Source organism: Palaemon carinicauda, chromosome 19 (genome assembly GCF_036898095.1).
Source record: "Palaemon carinicauda isolate YSFRI2023 chromosome 19, ASM3689809v2, whole genome shotgun sequence".
NCBI lineage: Eukaryota > Metazoa > Arthropoda > Malacostraca > Decapoda > Palaemonidae > Palaemon > Palaemon carinicauda.
The window spans coordinates 20,914,979-20,937,884 of NC_090743.1; the positions used below are offsets into that span (position 1 = coordinate 20,914,979).

Below are 22,906 nucleotides of genomic sequence, written 5' to 3' on the forward strand. Positions count from 1 at the left end.
CTGCCATAAAACATTAAATAATGATGATGAAAATTCAAGTACTGCAGCTTACAAAAAATAGAACAAACTTTTAAATAATGCCGTACTGTATATACTGCTGTAAAATCCTATTCAAAACACTATAAATGAAAAATATCACTTTTATATAAATACTGTACATTATTCCATCCGAGTTACTAGGCAATCATGGCTGTTATGAAGTAACTATAGCATTGATGGCATAACTTTCTTTAAATAATGGCTCTTCATGTAAGTAAAAATTAGTTTTTCAATGATATATCAATAACTTACCTGTGCATATTCTTGAGCAACATGTGCAGCCTCTTGTGCCAATTCAATAACAGTCTCCAAGTCCTCACTATGGCCCAATAAAGCTTTCTCGTGAAGACATTCACGTGCTTGAGCCTACATAAGTTAACAAGAAAAATGTGGTGAAATTTAATGCCTTTGGAGATTAGCATATACTGTACTCCAATATTCTTAATTACCCATTTACAGTATTACAACAAAGGTGAAGTAATATGGGGTAAGGAAAATAACTGCAAGACAACACTGTACATTAGTTTTCGACATCTCGCTCAACTTGTTTTTTTTTATTCATAACATACAGTAATTGGTTACAAGACATGGTATGAAAAAAAGTACTTTAGAAACTTACCAGCATTAGTCTTATTAACATATCTAGTACTTCGGGACTAAGATCTTTTGATGGAGCATTTGTAAAAGTGTCATGTAGGTACTGGAACATCCCAGCAGCTCTTAGAAAATTATTGACAGCAGCATCTAATCCATTAGCTGAAGTTCGATCATGACGAGCTCCAAGTTGTGTGTATAATGATCCAAGGTTAAAAAGAATGCAAGCTTTCTCAAAGGCAACAGTCCTCTGACAACTTGGGGTTCCAGTAAGAGAGTCATACCTATCAAGAAAGGAAAATTTATATTACTTTTACTTTGCTTCTACTGTACTACCCTATGCTTTAAAGATGCACGGAAATGGTCTAGAAGTATTATTTCAAACAAAAAATTACTACTGTAGACTTACCATTCAAAATATATTCCAAGTGACCTGTCAGGTGGGAAGAACCTTCTATCAATAAAGTAGAGTTGATTGAAGTATTCAAAAAGAAGAGCTACCCCAGACTCATCACGTTCAGGAGTTCTCATGGCCTGGAAAAATATATGAATAAAATTTTGAAGCATGAAGGTATGTTGAAATCATTACACTTGTCTTACAAGGAAAAAAAATGGTTGTTTGGTTTATATATCCTTATGCACTTATCTAGCATCCCTCATGTCATAACCATTGATAGTTAAAACTTTCAAAAATAAAATTTTGTTATATAAAACATAATCATTACCTGATAAGTGATAGGCAATTCTCAACCACACTGCAAATGAGCAAAAGTTGTTTATGATTATAATAAAACTGACTTGCATACTTTAGATAAAAAGAAAAAAGTAGAGAAAATAGTAGGGTTAAGAGTAACTTTCAATACAAGCATATAATTTTGTATCGAGTAACAAGTATTTCTTTGGTCTGCTAGCAAAGGTTTTTGCATGGTCTGGGAATTTTCCATGGACAGTACTAACGAAACCATCATGTGATGCGCAAAAATCAGTCACATGGTGTCCATACACCACCCACGCAGTGTTCACTCGTTTTTTACCACTTTTTGTCTCACATTAGCTCACAAAATCCCCAACCTCTGCTCAGAGCCTCAGACCTTTTCACTATCTGAGCCAGCACTCCAAAAGTTTCTTTGGAGTTATGACCAAGTGGTCTATGTCGAATTGTCGCTGCAATTGTTCATCATAAAGGCACTTTGTGCTATGTTCTAAAGTTAACAATATGTACTGTATAGTATCGTGACATTGGGCCTCCAAGGTGATTAAGAAAGATGGTAAGGAGATAATTACTGTAGGAATGAAAAAGGGAATGCAGTAATCGTAAAGCATGAGGAAGGTATGCGTGTGGCTGACCTGGCTAAACTGCAATGAAATAAAAAGATATCAAATTAACTGTTGTTGAGAAAAGGGTGCTGGCATTCACAAAACGGTCATGTGTTCTCAATAACGTTGAAAAGTTTCTGCTTATCTAGATTAATGAGAAGCAGGTTATACAATTACCTAAAACCTATTAGTGAAAAAGCAATGATATTGTATTCTGACCTTTTGAAAAATGAGTCGGATACATCAGCAGAAAAAGAAAAATTCCAGGCAAGCCAGAGGTGGTTTGAACATTTCAACATGGTGAGGCTGCAAATTCCAATGTCATTGCAGCAAAGGTATTAGTTTCCAATTTTAAAAGGCTCACAGATTCCAAGTCTTACATAGCACAGCAAGTTTGCAATTTTGACTAGACTAGTCAGTTTTCCAAGAAGATGCCCAGGAGGACCTTCATTACAGCAGAAGAAAAGGCAACTCCCAGTTACAAGCCCCCGAAAGACTGTCTAACCCTGCTCTTCTGTGCTAATGTCAACAGGGATTGCAAAATTAAAGCACTCATATATGTAACCTATTACTTGGAGATCAATGCACCTTCAAGAAGTTCAAGATACAGAAGAAGCTAATGAATGTCAAACAAGGCTTGGGTGATGTGCATTTTGTGTGTGGAATGGGTCAATGAGGTTTTTGGCCCCAAGGTCAAAAGCACCTTTTGGAGAAGACTCTCCCACTCATGCCTTGTTAGTTAGGGATAATGCTCCTGCCCATCCTCTAATTTTTAAGATAAAATTCCATCGCCAAACACCACTCCAATACTCTTAAACCATGGATCATCAGGTGATCTAGAACTGCGAAAAGCTTTATACAGTACGAAAGCAATGTTCCACAGATGCTTTGAGGTTGAGGTCACCGAAGGGCCCCTCCGAGAATTTTGGAAATAGCATTTCCATATTTTCCACTGCCCTAAAATCATTGACAAAGCCTAGGAAAGGGTCACCATCAGAACCATTAATTCTGCTTGGAAGAAGTTGTGATCTGAATGCACTCCTGATCGTGATTTTGTGGGATTTAAACCTATGCAGGAGGCAGTTGACAATTAAATAAGTCCTCAGGAAGGACATTGGGTTAGAGGTGAACAAGGACGACATCAACAATCTAATTGAGAAACATAGAACCAGCTGACAGCTGTTGAATTTGCATTAGGTGCAACATCAAGAGAATATGGAATTTCATCTGAGGAAGAGGGACAGAGGGAGAAAACTCCCACTTCAACTGATGTTAGGGGTTATAATTCATACAATAGTTACATTACAAAACCTTTAAAAATTAGTGCATGCGAGTAATCATGGACGTGCGAAATGTATCCAGAGAATTTTCTTTAATTCTTATGAGAAAAATAGTTTTAGAATACAAGCATTTAGGTTGCAAGCTTGCTCCAAGAACAATTAAACTCGTAGCCCATGATACTAATGTGCAGTAATTGTGAATTAAAGCATAATTATTCAAATATAAACTTGTTCAATATGGTATATAAGCAAGAGTAAATAGCCTAGATCTGATGGATATAACTTACCTCTCTTAGGTCCATGAATTCTGTGATGGCTTCATTATATTTATCCGGCTCTTCACTATAATGCTCTAAAATAAAGTCCTGAAAAATAAAGTGACCCAAGGATTTTTTTAGAAAATAAACTTTAGTGTTTCTGTGGTGTGTAGCATATAAACAACAGGCCTAAGCATATAGCATAAGACTAAATAGGCTACTAAACACGTGTGTAACCATAAATCACAGTTCTAATTTTCAGATAAATAAAAAAAAGCCACTTTCCAGACTTGCCAGAAAGTTTTATTTTTAAACTTACTTTGAATGGTTCTCTGAAATTTATTTCTTTCGTTTCTTTCAGCCCCAAAGGGATCATGGGCATGACACCTTTACACCTAAGGAAAAGAAAAATATTGATGATGATGTCTAAGATTAAATATTGTAGTAATGATTCATGAAAGTACTGGCTAGATGACAAAGAATTTCATAATTATATACAGTACAGTATCTGCGTACATCATATTTCGGTTTAACATAAAAACAAAAGGAAGCTCAATACTTACGTCGTTCCTTGATATATTTCTACGGAGCTATTGAGCTCAGCCAACTGTTCCTTCAAAAGTTGCAAGTTGCTGTTTACAAACTGCAGTTCGAGTGCCACTTGTTCTTTCAGTCTCTTACTGTGTGTTGCACTGTAAAAAAAAAAATAGTATTAAACGTTAGCACTGGCTCTTTTGACATCTAATAAACACATTGTATGACGTGAATGAAAGAAACATTAAATATATATATATATATATATATATATATATATATATATATATATATATATATATATATATATATATATATATATATATATGAACTTGAAAACAAGAAATTGCATATTTTACAAGAAAGAAATAGAGAACCAGCTTTAAACTACACAGTGAATGTCTATCCAGAGATGTAAATAAGTCTCTCTCTCTCTCTCTCTCTCTCTCTCTCTCTCTCTCTCTCTCTCTCTCTCTCTCTCTCTCAACTTAACGAAAATTATTCATTAGTGGTTTAACATTTTGTATAAAATAACTCTTGGATCATGAACTAACATTTCATTCCACTGAATGTCTTTACTTGACACCAATGGCTGGACCATGGTCCTACATATAATCTCACCAGTATATTAATTCACCCTCACACTTATTTTAACAAGCGCACTTGAATCAGATAGATCAGATTTTGAAAATTGAAATAAGGGACACCTAAATCAGGGGCATAAGACTGGTTTCCAGTTGGGAAGGCCAAAGTTTAAAACGACACTGACGACGGGGGTACGAGGAAACACCATTGGAAGGCCTTTTCCTGGCCCCTGACCGCAGATTGTAGTAAATAAATAATTTACTCCCCCCCCCCCAAAAAAAAGAACGTACTAACGATGTTCATTCTTTGCTATTATCTCATTCGCAAAATGTATCGATCAAAGTTATATAGGTCCTCCAGTCAAGGCTATCGGTTTTCTGAACCTACTATGTTTTTACTTACATCTATCATTCGTTCTTCAGTTCCAATATTATCTTTAAATTATTACCGGCTTTTATATTTTTTATTTCGTTTAATTTATAGTTTACAGAAGAAAATTATCTAATGTTTTAATTGATACTTGGTATTACTTCATGGGTTATAAAAATCAAGGTTTCTAAAATGCTTTTTTATTAGCAAAGTTTATACACACACACACACACACACACACATATATATATATATATATATATATATATATATATATATATATATATATATATATATATATATATATATATAAACTTTGCTAATAAAACAGCATTTTAGAAACCTTGATTTTTATAACCAATGAAGTAATACCAAGTATTACTTCATTGGCTATAAAAATCAAGGTTTCTAAAATGCTTTTTTATTAGTAAAATTCTCTTTATTAACAAAGTTTGTTTATATATATATATATATATATATATATATATATATATATATATATATATATATATATATATATATATATATATATATATACATATGCAAACATATACATACACACACCTCCTTTGATAGTGGAATAATGAAAAATCAAATGGTCATCATTGTAGCTAAGGAGACTTAACCGAGATATAATTTTACAAACTTTCGGTCATGTCTTGTCTGGTCACCCTCACTTAAATACAGCAGTAGGCAGACCTAAAGTTATCCCATAATGACAAAGGAAGTGTAGGAACTATTTACTGACATTGAAAAATGTCGGTCATGGTCTGGTAACTTATAGGGGCTGCTGTTCTCAAAAGTGCTTGATGTTTAGTTCCAGATACTTTCAACCTTCTACTTTAAAGTCAAATGTAGGCTCCAGACCTAAATACCCCTACTCATGATGACTGCGAAGCTTGAATAAATTTTAACCATAAGCCAGATGTTCTAAATGCCTGTCATCAGAGTATTATTTTCATGACTAAAATTATACATCTTTTGTATAGTTCATTCGGTAGAGGAAGCATTCGGGCCATTTCATCAGTACTGTCAGAGAAATGGTGACATCCGTGAATGAACTATATATTGACATGAACAAATTCTACGACTGGTAAAGAAATAAATGCATCACCCCGCCCGTATCATTGCAACGTGTTTATGTTAATACCCATATAAAAGTTCCTTCAATCAACGATCATAATTGTTGAATGTTTGATTATTTTACCAGTGAGTCAAACTCCTCTCGTATTGAAATAACTATGCATTCTTATCTACATATACACGAGAAGTATGTAAACCAGGATCATGGTTTGGAATAAAGCCTATCTATATTAAATAAAAATTACATGTTGCTTTGACAAATTTTGGACCTATTATTCTTGAAACTCCTCATTTGAATTAACTAGAACCAACTTTATCGGGGGAGTTTTGGTAAAACAAATTTGTTTTAAAATCGACCCCTCAATTTTGAAGAATGCAGAAATGTGGAAATACAGATATGCATAACCTTCTAAATTACAAAGTATTACATGACACAAAGATACAAGCACCTGATGTCATGAAATTGTGATCATTATGGAAACAAAAGACAATGTAATTAACCGTCTCATAATGTAATTTGTAACAATGAAAACCGTTCAATGCAAATGCATCATTGAAGACTTCTTAACGGTACTTTTAATTAGATCTGTTACTGAACGGTGGTGCAGACATCAAAATACGCATTCCAAACATGACTAATGTTTACTGCTGTTTCTGTCCATCATTTCATAGAAACTTTGATGCATAAGAAAATATACAATTAAAACTGATCCTTACGACAGAACAATAAAAAAAACTAGTAAAAGTTTAAAACACACGAATTTCCCTTTGGCTAAAAGAAAAACACCAAGGTTTCACATAAGCAACCGCTTTCTTCAGGGGAGAAACTTCTCTTGGCCATCGACGATCAGTAGCGCAGGTTTGTCCTAGTTACAGAACAAAGACCCCTTCCAATTTACTATTTTCTTGAAAAACTGTGATTCATCAATGAGTTTTTCGATTGGCTGATTCAACTTTCAAGCTAGGTTGGGATTATCAACAGAAGAGAGTTAAGAAAAATCAAGTATTGATGTTTTGTTCGCATTTTTTATGTAAAGTTACGATCAAGGTCTATAGACCTTGGTTACGATAGTAAATTAAATGGTTTTCGCATACCTACCTCATTTAAAAATGACTAATGTCAGGATGAAATGATAGTTTAAGCATCCCAATTTCATTAAAGATAAAAGTCTTTTCAAACAAACGAATTCAACCGGAAATCCGCCTTCCCTAATAAGAGCATAATTAACCTGGTCCTAAGTGTGTGTGTGTGGGGGGGGGGGGGGAGTCCCAAAGTTGCATAGAAGACTGGCAATATTACGATGAACCAAGTTACTTAAAGGCGATTATGTTTAATAAATCTTGTTAAAAGCATTGTTATTTGCATCATTATCTTTATTACACTACTCATGTCATCGTCTATAACAATCATTGTGTAAAGAAATGAGACTCGAGTGTAGGTTTTGAATTCAAGATCTGGAAATTATACTTTCCTTTGGAAATGTCATAAATTTGCGATAAAATATTTAGCGTCGGCAAAAAGAATGAATCACTATTATAAGATGGAAAGAATAGATGAAGATAGTTTGGTGATTTTCTTTTCTCATACTTATGGAGGAGAGGGAAACCTAAGAAGTTGGATAAATTATTGTGATAAAGTAATCAGATAGAAATGGTCACACTTTCCCGGAAAATGGCCCAGTATGTGTAGGTGCCCCAATGTAATTCTGTAGAGTCGTCTATGTAGGCCTATACTGTATATGATACAATCCAAGACATGAAAACATTCTGCACCCACGTTAATCCATGATTCAACATTCCTACACTAACACTGATGATTTTTTGTTCATGTTCATTGGATCCAGCCCCTTATAAAAATTGGGTTATATTGTAATACAGAAAGGTTGGTATGTATGTGTGTGTGTGTATATATATATATATATATATATATATATATATATATATATATATATATATATATATATATATATGTATATATATATATAATGTGAGAGAGAGAGAGAGAGAGAGAGAGAGAGAGAGAGAGAGAGAGAGAGAGAGAGAGAGAGAGTCTGGGCAGTAAATAAAGCCCTTATCTCAGGAATGCAGATAATCACGTAACCAGCGAGCACAATCATCTACACAGAAATCGTAAGGAAAAAAAACTTGACGGTAAGGCTTGAAAATATATGCTACGGTATCTACGATTAATAGTTGAGTTGTCCCTACAACTCGCTCAAGCTTAGTTATTTCCTTTCCTGGGTGAGCAAAGCTATCTTCAATTGCAGTACAATATATAGCATTGCGTGAAATATAAATAAACTTGGTTTATTTTTTTTTCGTTTTGATGAAGGCTCACTCAATATCCCTTCCATTAATATTCGTTTTTCATGTACATTATGCACATGCGACGCCAAATATATAATAAGAAGTACTTCAACCCAGACGGGCGCTACATTTCCTTCTAAAACGTCTTCACCTAGAAATCTGCGTCCTAATTTCCAAATAACGGCAGGCATCTGTGTTCAATACAACCCTCCTGTTTAGGATATCGCTAAGTCAGTAGCAAAACTTCAAAGTCATCAGCGATAGGATACTAGGAAAGTCGCCATTTAAAAGATATTAACATTAATATAAGGAAGGCAAGCTTGTCGTTTTCCGTTGGGTGGTACAAATTTCCGGGAACGGATCTCCAGGTAACAAAACAAAGAGAAGAAGCACCGGAAACGACCTATCATGAGGACCAAAGGCATCCGGATTCCTGTCTCTTGACTTTGGTTTAACAAAATAGCTTGTAAATTTTATAGTCATATAATGTCGATATCTAAACAAATGTCATACAAGCGTGATGTGTAGGTGTAGTTTTCTTGTGCAGAATATACTCAAGAATAACTTAATAAATGACTGTATTGGAACTAAGGAGAGTAAGATCTTTAGACTTTGGTATGAAAAGGACCCACCAAGTCCATAAGTAGGTCCCGGGAAAAAGAGAAAAGAAATTCAGGTACGAGGGAGAGGTTTAACCACCGGGGAAGCATCAGACCCATCTCTAAAAAAATGCAATATTTCTGGATCAACTAAAAGTAAGCACTACTGAAAAACAAGTGGCAAATGTTGGCGCATGCATAAAGGAATAAGCTACTGGCATTGTGTGATAATGATTTTATATGCTCTTCCTCGCACAGATCACGAGTTGGTGCATACTTCGTCAAAGGGTTATAAAATGTAGATAAAATATCTTTTTTATCTAATCTTACCTTCAGTAACGGAAATCAGCAATTCATGAAAAATATTTCTCACACAGAGGTAAGGTTTTATTACACCAGTTTGGGTTAAATTTTTTTTTTCGTCGAGTCGATGATGCAATAAATGGTCGCCAAGTTTGAAGTACTTTAGATAAAAAATCTAGTCAAGATTTAACTAAAATGTGACAAGAAATCTCCAATTTCCCTATAACGTACCCAATACCCAAAAAATGTACAAATATACGTACTGAGTACAGTACATGAAAGCAGCCCTTTTACCGAATGCCCCTAAGACCAAAAGTTGGTTAGTGTATGCCTGTCGAAAACGATTCACTTTATACCTGTGTTTTCATGTGCATTGCCTTTACTATTACAGTACTATTTAGATAATAATGTTAATATCATTAATACAAATAAGTGCTAAAATAATAAAGTTCACGTAGTAACTAATCCATCCCCTCTTAAGTTGGATGACCGAGATATGTTGATTAATCTACTTGCATAATTCGTTCGTTCTGCCAAAAAGGATATGTGTTTTCCAACTGAACCCCGTGGTACAAGATATATAGGGAAGATGTAAAAAATTAATAATGCAATTCGATACGGATGATTTTTTAATACATGTAGTTTCCATACTCTTTTAAAACACCACACTTCACAAAGCAGATTTATACTTAATAGGTTAAAATCATCACTGTTTTACTGTTTACTGCTCAGTGGTTTCTCCATCGGTATATTAATATTTTCTTCTCATGATCAAACTTAATTTTGGCAAATATGCCGGTTTCGGCCTTTTACCCCTGGTGAGAAAATAATAAAAAGAATCTAATGATATTTAATCTATGAAAGAACTACTAACCAAGCATTTTCATGTATTAAGATAATTCTAAAACCAGTTCAATAGATGTTAACTTCTTGTAACTGCACGAAAATACCGTGGACGAGCTAAGGAGAATACAAATGAATGAAATCATTATGCAAAAGGGAACAAAAGGAAAATACATGAAATAAACATAAATAAGGAAATTCATCAATAAAAAGTATACTATTACAAATATATGGAACGAATGGAAAATTACCACAAGACAAAGGCGGTATTAACTCTCAACAAAGAACAAGGAGATAATCGTAATAGCACATCCACGGTCCTGTCGGAACTACGAAAGTAAAGAAAGACTTCCCCACCTTCAACACCAGCCCTGACCCCACCCCCAAGTCCCAGCTCCACACGAGACCACAAGCCTTTCGGCCATCTGCTGCATCCTTCTATCTTCATCACCATGCAAATATCACGCTTTTCGCTCTGTAAGCATAAGTTCCCGACACCTGTTAGCATTATTGAGAGAGAGATATTAAAGGTAAAACTACTTCAATCCATAAAGTAATCGAGTTTTGCATGGAGGAATTCTTGGAATGCTTACAGCGCCAGATAGAAGATATATTGCTGACCATTACGATCTACATCACTGACAAGACTTAAACATATCATGGTGTATAAACTTGATGCGGTTAGATATGGCGGTTCTCCGTGTTATTTTCAATTTTTGAGCTATATAGGTAGCATAACCTACAGTACATAAGGTTTACTTGTTTAAATTTATACATACAAATCTGAAAGTCTTCACGTAATGACTGTACGAAGTGTTAATAACGTTCCATATTCGAGAGAAATAAAGCCACACTTTATTTTCCTTCAGGATCGCCTAACAGGCTGTTTCTGGTATAAATATTAAAAAAAATATGCGCGCACAAATAGCTCACTTTAAGTAACTATAACTTAATAAATGAATAAAACAAGAAAACGTTAAGACCTTTCCGGCTACTAATAAAGAGAATCGATAAACTTAAAAAGGTTATGCAAAACCTCATGTTTTAACGGGAATAAAAAAAAATCATCCATGTACATCTCTTAAGCGGGCTTACGTTATTACATTAGGTCTGTTCTATTCATTGCAGATTCTATAATCTCTTCCCATATATATATATATATATATATATATATATATATATATATATATATATATATATATATGTGTGTGTGTGTATATATATATATATATATATATATATATATATATATATATATGTGTGTGTATATATATATATATATATATATATATATATATATATATATATATATATATATATATATATATATATATATATATATATATATATATATTATATACACAAATATATATATATACATATATATATATATATATTATATACTATATATATATATATATATATATATATATATATATATATATATATATATATATACAAATATATAAGAAATAAAATATAAGGAATTCTTTAGTTGGAAGATATTCAATATCTTAAAACTTCCTTTGAGTGTTATAAACACTGAAAAAAAAATATTCTGACTTCATAACTATATGTAACAATACTAAAACTATAAAGCAATTAGCTCTTGATTAAAGGGGCTAACTTATAAATTCTAGGTACATAACAACAAATTACTTTGACAGTTTTTGGAGAATATTAATCTTCCCTCGGACCTTCCAAAACAGCAAAGATGGTCAAGTGTCTGTGGGAAACTAAGAAATAAAATAAGCACTTCGTTTTATGAGAATTTTCCGTGCGTGAAAAATGGAAATCTTCTGAGAAAGTAAATCCTAAAAAAAACGTAACTAAAAAATTCTTCGTGAGGATCTGCGGAGTTGGTTAAGCAACTAACAGATGTCACGATTCCCATCAGTAGAGGGCAGAAGAGTCCCCTCCATTGTTCTCTCTAACCCTTCTTCATACTCTTCTATTATCATAAATATGAGTTTAGTATATTTCACTAACTTCTTCTATACATAATCATCTCATTTCTTCAACTGATATCTGCAACATGCACTGACTGTTTGATTCAATCCCACATTTTATTAATTTCAAATCGAAATTTTTGAGATTTATTCATCAAAGATTTTACATGTTGATTACATAAATAACTTTTAACCTTTCTATGAATTCCTTCAATCATATCCATTCCTACAATTCAAGTTTATTACTTTATATTTTACTTTTATTATTACCTCTTCATCATTTTTTTCTCACGTGTTCATTTTCAATATTCAGTTATTTCTCACCTACCTTCATTGTTCAAACTTTCTAATTTGCAGACTTTAATTATTCCAAAATTATCAATCTGGTTTTTCAACCTTCTCTCTCTCTCTCTCTCTCTCTCTCTCTCTCTCTCTCTCTCTCTCTCTCTCTCTCTCTCTCTCTCTCTCTCTCTCTCTCTCTCTCTCTCTCTCTCATAGATTTTTTTAAAGGTTTTGAATTCCTAAATATCAAATGATATGCACTGCTCAGCTGCTTTCTAGACTGCTTCTCTCAAATCTCACACCTGTTTCTGACTTTGTGGTCTCACTGTCTAATATATACACTGTATATAAAAACTAAGAATGACGATGAACCTTCAATTTACTCGAAGGCGATAAAAAAACCCTATCTATTACCACAGAAATTTATTAAATACATTAAAAAAGAAGCTCCTGCCATATGCATGTTCCAGACGAAATCCTGCACTGTACTGCTATTCAAAATATAAACACAAGCATACTCTTAAAAGTAAAAAAACACTGATAACTAGAAAAGTAGGTTTGTTTAGTATTTAATGTCAAAAAAGTGGAAAATATATGTAAATAAATGAATAAAAAAATAATCATGGTAATTCTCACACACATTTCACAAGACTTACATGAAACAAAAAATCTTTTCCAAAAAATGTCCTATACATTACTCTAACAAACTTCATAGTACACTTCACAGTACACCAGAGCGGGGGCTAATTGTCCAAATTCCATCTTTTTGGATGCTGCTTTCTAAAATAAATTACCCAAACGTTCTTTGAACTAAAAGAGGATTATAAGTAATTATTGAGAAGACTTTACTTAACATAGGGATTGAGCGTTAGAAGGTAAAGAGAATGGGGGTGGAGACAATCTGAAAGAAACTGTTTCACCTACATTCGTTTTGGGAGTTTAAACATACCGTTTTCAATAACAGGATCTTTTACGAGGTAATTTCGACCAAGTGCCGTTAATGGGTTAAATCTTGAATACATAGTAATGATTAGCACTTTTAAAAGCATATTATCACCTCGAGAAACGTCTACCGTCCTCCCTTCATATGGATAAGTTACACTACAGGGCTTCATAAAGATCATTCTTGAGAAGTAGAAAATCACAATAGATCATTCCAAAGCCAGCTTCTTTAACCAACAATAAGAATAAATTCAAACTAAATCTTAACAAAACACTGGTTAATAAACCACACGATACGAACCAGTATTATACCAAGTAAGTAGAACCGGTACCAAACAACTATTCCCGATTTATTGCAACCTCATTAAGAAAGTAACATCTTCCAGATATCTAAAATTGAGAGAATTCTGCGTAAATCAGCCATAAAAAGATCGTTTTGAACTTGAAATCTGTTCACATATCTGATATCTAGTCTGTCAAATCATACCAATAAACGATTGAACTAGTTTTCTTAAAAAGGCAAAGAGTTCCCACTAAAGATGCAAAAAAAAAAAAAAAAATAGCCGCCTTTTCATTTCAATTACAATGAAAATAATCCCTAGAAAAGTTCGACTTCTAACTAGTGACCCTGGTAAAGGCTGATTTCAGGGATACAAAAAAGTAATACAAGCCCCAGAGGATATAAATGACAGGCTCTGGCCTACTATTTTCCACGATGTGTTTAAGGGTATTCCAGGATTTGCAAGTTCTTCGCAGTTTCCCGAAACATCACGTTTCTTATGATGTGGTAGTGAACGATCATTTGTAGGATTTCACAAATTTAATGACTGATAGTTTTAATAATTGTAAAATAATCAAGAAATGTATTATATACTGTGGCGAGGGTCAAGTTCTCTTACAAACATTACAATTTATTGTTAATTAAAATGCAAGTTTTATAATGTTTCATGTTTTGGCAAAGTTGCCATTCACTTTAACAGAATAATTTAAGTAGAGAGAATTTAAGAATAGCAAAACTAAACTATGTATTATCAACTAAAAATGTGAGGTTCCCCTAAAAACCACTTGTATATAAATATAACTGACGTCATTTCTCCGTCATGGCTCATATACTTAACACTAACGTAAAACTAGTTTCAACTTGGGATGTTGAAATTTCTTATGCGAAATTGCGAAGTGTGAGGTGGATAACGAGTTATTTCTAAAGAGTTACGACGCAATTCCCAATCGTGAACAGGACCGAGGCTATCTTATCATTCTTAATCTAAGACATTAAATAACTGATAGTTCGTCTCTCTCTCTCTCTCTCTCTCTCTCTCTCTCTCTCTCTCTCTCTCTCTCTCTCTCTCTCTCGTGTAAAGTTAAGTGTACAAACCAAATTTTACAAATAACTTTCAGCCAAAACATATCCAATATCCATCGTAATATAAAACAAAACACACACACTATATATATATATATATATATATATATATATATATATATATATATATATATATATATATATATATATACTACAAGTGTGAACGAGAAATAACAACAATTCTAGTTATTACATTAATTATATCACGTTAGAATCTATATTTTTCAGAATCTTGATTATACTCAAAATAAAATTAAGGTAAATTAGATACACAATTTCAAAGGCAGCGGCGTCACAACTAAGAACGATTATAAGGTTTGAAAAAAAAGAAAAACTGCATCGCCTCCCGTCGAATTTTCATGAGACCACACCCTCAACTTGAGACCTCGGTCTTGTATCATCACCGCGAACCGCCCTCTAACAAGAGGGGGGTGTCTTATTGGAGACCTTCACGTGCATCTATAAAAACTTGTCTTCGTCTTCGTCTCTCTCTCTCTCTCTCTCTCTCTCTCTCTCTCTCTAGTTCATCTTCAAGAAGTGGAGCAAGGTGACATCGACTATAGAGCAATCAGATTTTTCCTTAGCGATGTAAGGACAATATGTCGGACAAACACTACAATGAATCGATGACCTATAAACAAGACTTGATCCAAATGTCAATAAACAATTATATAAAGAACAAACGCTTATATGGACTTTTCAGAGAGCTTCTATGAAAGCCATGGACTAACTTTGATAAAAAAAAAAAAATATTGATCATATAACAAATACGAAGATGTAGTCTAAAGCTCTATAAAACTTCCGTAAAGCACAACACACAATACTTTATCTATTAGATTATTTTCTTTTTCAATTCATTAAGAATAAGAAATGTCTGAAAATGGCAATTACAGGGCGATTTACATAACTTTTAAGAGGACACTATTTTTGCGCATGTGTGTGTGTGTGGTTAGTTAGGAAGAATACATGGCCATTAACCTACTATCAACGAAGTCCAGGCAGTACTAATTTTCAGAGACCTGGTTAAATAGAAAATCGTCCGAAAAATAGAGCAGCCTGAATAATGTACGATTGGTCATGAGAATGTCTCATTCAACGATGATAGAATAACGAATATAAAGCATGAAAGAGAGAGAGAGAGAGAGAGAGAGAGAGAGAGAGAGAGAGAGAGAGAGAGAGAGAAAGATCTGGTTTCCTGGTGTCAAAAAGGAAATAACCCAAACACAGACGGGTGGCAGAATCGACGGCCATTACTACAGGAAGTCCCTGTAACGGTCGACACAGCCTCGAGAGAAGGAGCCACAGGCCAGACATACGTAAAGCAACCATAACTAGGCTCTGAACCATAGAAATCCATAAAGTAGTCCCATATACCACAAGAATTTCCTATCCCTGACAGAAAGAAAAACTAAGCACAGCTCAGAAGATGCGTGCTTTATTATTTATATAACCATTTAAAAGAAATAGTAACCAAACTCATAATTGGTACAATTAACTTTAAGCTATGGGGAACTTTTAAGTTAATTTTATAAAAGAAATTAAAATTCTAGCAAACAAGTAGCGTTGTAACCAATTACATCAAGCAAATATAGGTCAAGGCGAACACTGAAGTATTCATAAAGAATTGTATAGAAATTACATGGGTATTTATAAAGTAATTAAAATAACATCTTGGGGAAAACGAGTCTTTTCCGCTAAAGATTAGTTTTAACTAGAATTTATGAATTTATTGGAGAAAGCACAACAAATACCATTAAAATGTCATAATGAACCCGTTCTTCTCAGAAAAGTTTCTCATCCATAATTACGAGAATGCACACCGAACAATTGCATGAGAAATGGAAAAAACAAAAGAACATGCGGCCCAGCCCTATCCAGTTTTCTCAACAATGGGTGAGGAAATTTTATTGATTTCATTTACGGTTCTTTCATCGTTTTCACAGTTTAATACAATATTGCAATAAAAATATATTAAGGGATCACAAGCATGTCTCACAGCTGTGGAAAAATAAAAAAAAATAAAGTTTTCTCTCTGCGATTGTAAACGGCCCCAAAATTCCTAGACAATGAATAAAATTACGAAGATTGGTACCATGTAGGTACTGCAATCTCTAAAACACATTTCCTTGATTATGTATATTTTCTGAAGCAAAATGAAAAAAAAAAATATGGAATCTATCCACAGCAATAAGTTTCATCGATTTTTCCTTGAGATTGTTAACGGTTCTCAAATTCCGAAATCAGTAAGTGACTTGGAGCACGTATTATGCCACTCAAAAACAATTTTTTTTATCCCTATTTTTTACCCTGACTATTTTTTACGACACGTAAAGACTTGATAAAAAATCATATAAAAACTGAACATTCATTCTACTTTTGCAGACTTGCAATCGTTTTGAGTACCAGTCTCGCAGTTGATTTGCAAATACCAGTCAGTCATGTGGTATCCTTGGAGCGTCGTTACTACGTGTACCTATCTCCCAAATAAAGACTATATGGAGGATCCGGAGTAAACAACCTTGACACTCGTCTCTCCTACCTGCCACAATCCGCAGCCCCTCAACTCAATTACGTACATCAATCCTTCAACTCACAACTCTCCCACTGTGGTTCTGACCCCACCCAAAAAATCTGTACCCTGTTGCTCGGACCCTCTGTGAAGCCGTGCCAAGCAGTTATGCGTTTAGTTTCACCAAATGGACGAATCTTCACCTAGTAAGCAATAATGATATAAAATGTAATGTGTAAAAGGTCACTTTCCGATGAGATTCCGTTTTCAAAGGATGAATTTCTGCAGTAAAAATCACGTGAAGTTGTATAAATTGTACCAATAATCGAAGGTGTAAGTAAATACAAAGTTTAATTTTTAGGATATATTTGAACAAAAGCTATAAGGGAGTAAGATGGAATAAGCCCCATCAACTTTCTTGTATACGCTCCAAAAGGAGCTTGTACAAGCATACCATATCTAGCTTTCCTTAATGCTCGGTGTTTAAATCTCCGCCACATTCTATATGATCCCGACCCATTTAGTCTAACTAAATTAATTATATCTTTAACTATAGCGTAAGAAGGGCTTTTCTAACCGCCAATTATATAATAGACAGACATTGAGTCTTTCTGTTACAATTAGACATAATGGGGCACGTTTATTTCTGCTAAATGATTGTAAAGGAATTTACTTGAATAGGAATGCACTTAGCACCGATGGATAAAAACTTGTATTTTTACCATTCAAACGATTCAACATAATTATACAGAAAAAAAAATCCTGACATCCTTTTGCGTATTATACTAACAACCGCTTCATACTCACTTATACAGGTTCTCGGCGCCGGCTCGCAACATAAGTTCCTTGTTGATTTCTTGGTTGAGTTTGGAACGTCTGTTTTGTAATTTTCCACGACATGTCTGTAAACGTGGATCTGAGCCCTGAAGGAAGAAAATAGTGAGGAATTAGAAATCAGTTTAAAATTTCAGGAAGAATTTGAATGTATGCAATAATAATAATAATAATAATAATAATAATAATAATAATAATAATAATAATATGATTGTAAGTTAAAAATCCGACTAAAATATATACACTAAAGATACACGTATTCAAAATTAAATTTACAAGTGAAAGTAAACACCAGAACAAATTCTGCATTTCTCGACGAAATTCTGCCTTTACGACTATCAATGAATGCAAAGGAATCTGCTGAATAACTACCTTTCAACGAAAGAGAGAGAGAGAGAGAGAGAGAGAGAGAGAGAGAGAGAGAGAGAGAGAGAGAGAGAGAGAGAGAGAGAAAGCTTTTAATTCTAAAAGGTTATATTAAATAATTTTATACGGACTTGCATTGGGGTCAAGCCACAAAAAAGTGATGGCAGGACACCCATATATAGTATCACCTTCATCAAGGGTGATAAAAAAAAAACAACAACAACAGTGATAATATGATGAAGGACAACGATTTACGTTTCAAGAGGTAACTTCTAAAAACAGTGGGGATATCAACAAAACCATAAACACACAATAAACAAAAGCGCATTAATGATTAGATTTTTTTTTAAATGATTAGAAACATTATTAATTATTTTTTTTTAAAGAATGCAACCTTACCCCTGTTAGCAGGTGTGCTGTACAAGGTTACAAGAACCACTACAGGTCACTTATATTCTTAATCAGACACAATTTACTGGGTACTTTCACTGCCTTGTGACTGACAACGGTATTAAGCAACACTCCGTTAGGCCATTACTTCCCAAAGGAGCCTGTGATGGAGCTTTGAATAGATACCCTTGAACGTAAATTTGACGGAGTCATTCTAAAGAAAAAAATCAGCCATTGCAAGGATAACAAGAAATATCTAATTGAATTAATTATAACAACAACAAAAACATTGAACATCTTTTTTTAACTACGACCTTTAGATGAGTTCACAGGAGGAGCCTTATCTAACATAGAAAAGTTAACACAATTTATATTGGTGTGAAATTCCATTTGACACTACCTAAGAAAGAATGCAAACTAAATTGGGACAGTTTTATCGACTCACCAGCTCATGTTTAATCTAGTGACTCCAGAAACTATATACAGTAAGCAAAAATAGACTATTTGATTGAATGCAAACATCATTCTATTAACAAAAAAGATCAAGCTCAACCTTTTTTCTTTTTTATTGCTTCGTCCTCTTCCTCTCTTGCTAGTGATAATTTCGATCCAGTTCAACTTTCAGTAAAAATGACATTAAACCGTTTCAATACGAGTTAACATGAATATCCTCTTCAGAGCAAGTTCAAGTCTAGTTCTTGAGGAGATTTTTTTCATTAATGTCTCGTCATGTCTTCAATGTCAATCCTGATGCTGACGGAGACCTCATAAACTCACTCGACAGCAATCATGAGATTCGAAAACACTTCCTTTATAAACAACCTATTCAAAATCACGCACAAAAACGTGAAAGCAAATAGATATCTCTGGGGTAATCAAATTTCTCTAAAATATTCACCTTATGTGTAGCGATTCCCATAGAATTGAAAATTTCAATACTATAGTCCATTAAAAAAATAATGTGTGTGAAGGGCTGGTAAAAACAGATAGTTTCACCCGTGCCGTGTGAGAGTGGACCCATTGTACATGTATCAGAAGGGAGAAAAAAGCGTCTCATAATACCCATTAGAACAAGAAAGCTAAATTCTAACATCTCAAACAAATGAATTGTTAAGAGAAGATATTAACAAAACAATAATAGGAATAAAGGAAAAAAAAAATGTGCAAGTAAACATTATTCTTATGCTGGTGATATAGTAATGCGAAAACAAATTATTACTGAATTTTTAAATAAACAAAAGGGGTAGCCTGAAATATAGAATGGAGGAGAGAGAGAGAGAGAGAGAGAGAGAGAGAGAGAGAGAGAGAGAGAGAGGAGAGAGAGAGAGAGAGAGAGAGAGAGAGAGAGCGCGCAAAGTCAGTCCACAAAATCACCCTGGTATTCAATATTAGAGTGTATTTCAGATTAGAACATCCTACCTTACACAACCCACACATATACAGTATATATATATATATATATATATATATATATATATACATATATATATATATATATATATATATATATATATATATATATATATATATATGTGTGTGTGTGTGTGTGTGTGTTCCGTAAACGTTTACATGTTTATTGTACACATTAGGCTTTAATACACCTAACACATGAATATTGGATTTTACTCAAAACAACCACATTTAGAAAGCCCCTGCGCATGCACGCACACACTAACCCAAGGCAGGAAATGAATGACCAGAGATGAAGGTTCCATCTTAAAGAGGAAACGTTTTCTAAAGCCTTAGAAGAGCATCCATTCAGAACTAATGAAGCCATAAGAGACTCGTACTCAGGCGGCGGCACATCTATACAAGAGGCGCCATCATTCCCACAGGGCTAACCTACATTACAAAAACTGCTTCTGGCTTCACGGAATATTCACAGCCCACTTCTGGTCTCATTTTCGCCTGAGAAGAAAAGTTCAAGATCGTTTAAAAGTCTTTCTACCGAGGTTTGAATCGTTCGCTATCATACACAGATTCAAATGCTCCCATTCTCTCACTTCATGGGTTTCGTTGAACGTAATTTTAAAACAAATTTGTATCATACGAATATACAGTACATCAGGAAAATTCTGGGATTATTATTGTTGTAATCTTATAAAATTGCAATAAACACAGTGTTTGCTTGTGTGATATAACGAAGACAACAGTTATTTATAAACCTTTCCATTCGTTAAACTTCCAATTTACTGCAAAATTAAAGGAAATCAAGGAAAATTTTAATTGACGAAAATCAACCTAATGCATGAAAGTTTCCGATTCAATTACCAAAAAGTGTCGATCACGAAAACGTACCACTGCTTTTCATTGATTTACATAACAGATCAAAGTCAAATCCATTCACTCTAACCAAGCATCTGTAACGATCAAGTGAATGCCCCCAAAAAAGGCCACCCAAATGCTAGAAAAAAAGCTTCAGCTCTCATTCTTCAAGTTACGCGACAAAAGCTCAGGAATTCCACCGAGAAGAAAGCTTCAAAAAATAATTCGAACGTTAAAAGTGAGCAATTACGTAAGATACTCAATGAGCAGTGCCATTATCTTAAGATTCTCATTTAACACACTGAAATTTCTCGCTTTAGTTGACGGTTAAAACACCTTGCGTTTCGTGTATAGAAGAGTTCTACTTGCCAATGTATGCTTCAGACTCTAGTTGCTCGTGTAATGTATACAATACCTGCTAAAAGAAGTAAAACTGGACCCCCAAGACAAACCTAACCTACAAATAAATGCAAAGTCATCTTCGGATACGGCAGATGACGCGCCTCTGTGCAGTCTTGAGAAGCACAAAATAACATTCGCGAGAGAGAGAGAGAGAGAGAGAGAGAGAGAGAGAGAGAGAGAGAGAGAGAGAGAGATATTGATCTGTTTTTAATGGCACAGCAACTTTTAATATGTTTATTCATTTACAAAAATTCTCTTTCAACACAAAATCTAGTTTCTTATTGCACATAATATTTATAACCTATTTCCATTAATCATCTATGTTATATTATTCTTTAAATTTCTCCTTTCATATGTCACTTTACTCATAAAGCCTCGCCATTTATCAAGCACTATAATGCAATGACTTAAAAGTTTATAATTCTTCTCTTCAGAGTTCCTCCTCTTATTCGACATGCATAACATCTCCAGATTCTCTTGTACAAATACAGCATTTGCACAAATAAAAAGGTTCAGGCCTGTTGGTTAGGAACAAATATACTGTGCAAATTCTTTCAGGAGAGTCACATCTCTGAACCTTTCTAATAATGCACGATCTACTCGAGTGCGCGAATATTGCATGACTGTGCGCGCTTGAGAGCACGCAAATGAATGTGCTTGTTTTGGTAAGTAGGCTGTTAAGTTTAAGTGTGCATAGACAATTTTGAAACAACTCAAATTCGTTTTGTTTGATAAGACAATCATAGTACTAATGTTAATCATTGTAACAATTGTTATTTATATTTGATAATAATGATAATATTACTATTACTTGCAAAGCAACAACTCTGGTTGGAAAGCAGTCCTCCAAGTCCAGTGAGGAAAGAAAATTAGGCAATAGTAAAAAAATATATATGAGAAGTAATGAATGGAACTTAGGTCAACCTGTTCATCAGAAAAGCATTCGCAAAAAGTTTGAACTTTGAAGCTCCACCGATTCAACAGCTAGATCAGAAAGATTCCAAAATCTAATCACATTTGAAATAAAACTTCTAGCATATGCTGCATTATTGTTCCTTGTGATGGAGAAGGTGTGACTGCTAGAATGAACGGCATAAATAAGGCTATGTACAGTCTGGGAAGATCTGAATGCAATGGATGGTCTGAATTATGAAAAATCTTCTGCAACATGCATAAAAAACTAACTTAACGACGATTAAGAAGTTAATATCCAGATCAGGAATAAAAAAATAATAAACCATGAGATTGTCCTACAAATTAAGATAACAGCCAACAGCTGAAGACCAGGCAGTAGAACAATACTCGAAAAAAATGTTGAATGAAAAAATTAAAACTTTGTTCAGATAGACTGATCACACAAAATCTTAAAAGACTTTTCTCAATAAGCATAATTTTTGTAATTGAATAAGAAAAAGACCAAATATGCTTCTCAAAAGTAGATTTAAATCAGGAATCATAATCCTAGAATTTTAAATGAGTTTTCATCAACCATAT

The 22,906-nt window shown here is 33.8% G+C and overlaps 1 protein-coding gene across 3 annotated transcripts in view; it reads right to left on the reverse strand.

Annotated features, from left to right (window-relative positions):
* The window catches only part of Rhp (rhophilin), a 243,949-nt gene that overhangs the window by 18,210 nt on the left and 202,833 nt on the right, over nt 1-22,906 (reverse strand). For all 3 annotated transcript variants that reach the window (XM_068393283.1, XM_068393285.1, XM_068393284.1), the window contains 7 exons: nt 17,963-18,078; nt 4,051-4,179; nt 3,807-3,882; nt 3,518-3,595; nt 1,043-1,167; nt 659-917; nt 292-405 (listed from right to left, as the gene is read on the reverse strand). In XM_068393283.1, coding sequence (XP_068249384.1) covers nt 292-405; nt 659-917; nt 1,043-1,167; nt 3,518-3,595; nt 3,807-3,882; nt 4,051-4,179; nt 17,963-18,078 — 897 coding nt within the window. The remainder of the gene's footprint in view (nt 1-291; nt 406-658; nt 918-1,042; nt 1,168-3,517; nt 3,596-3,806; nt 3,883-4,050; nt 4,180-17,962; nt 18,079-22,906) is intronic.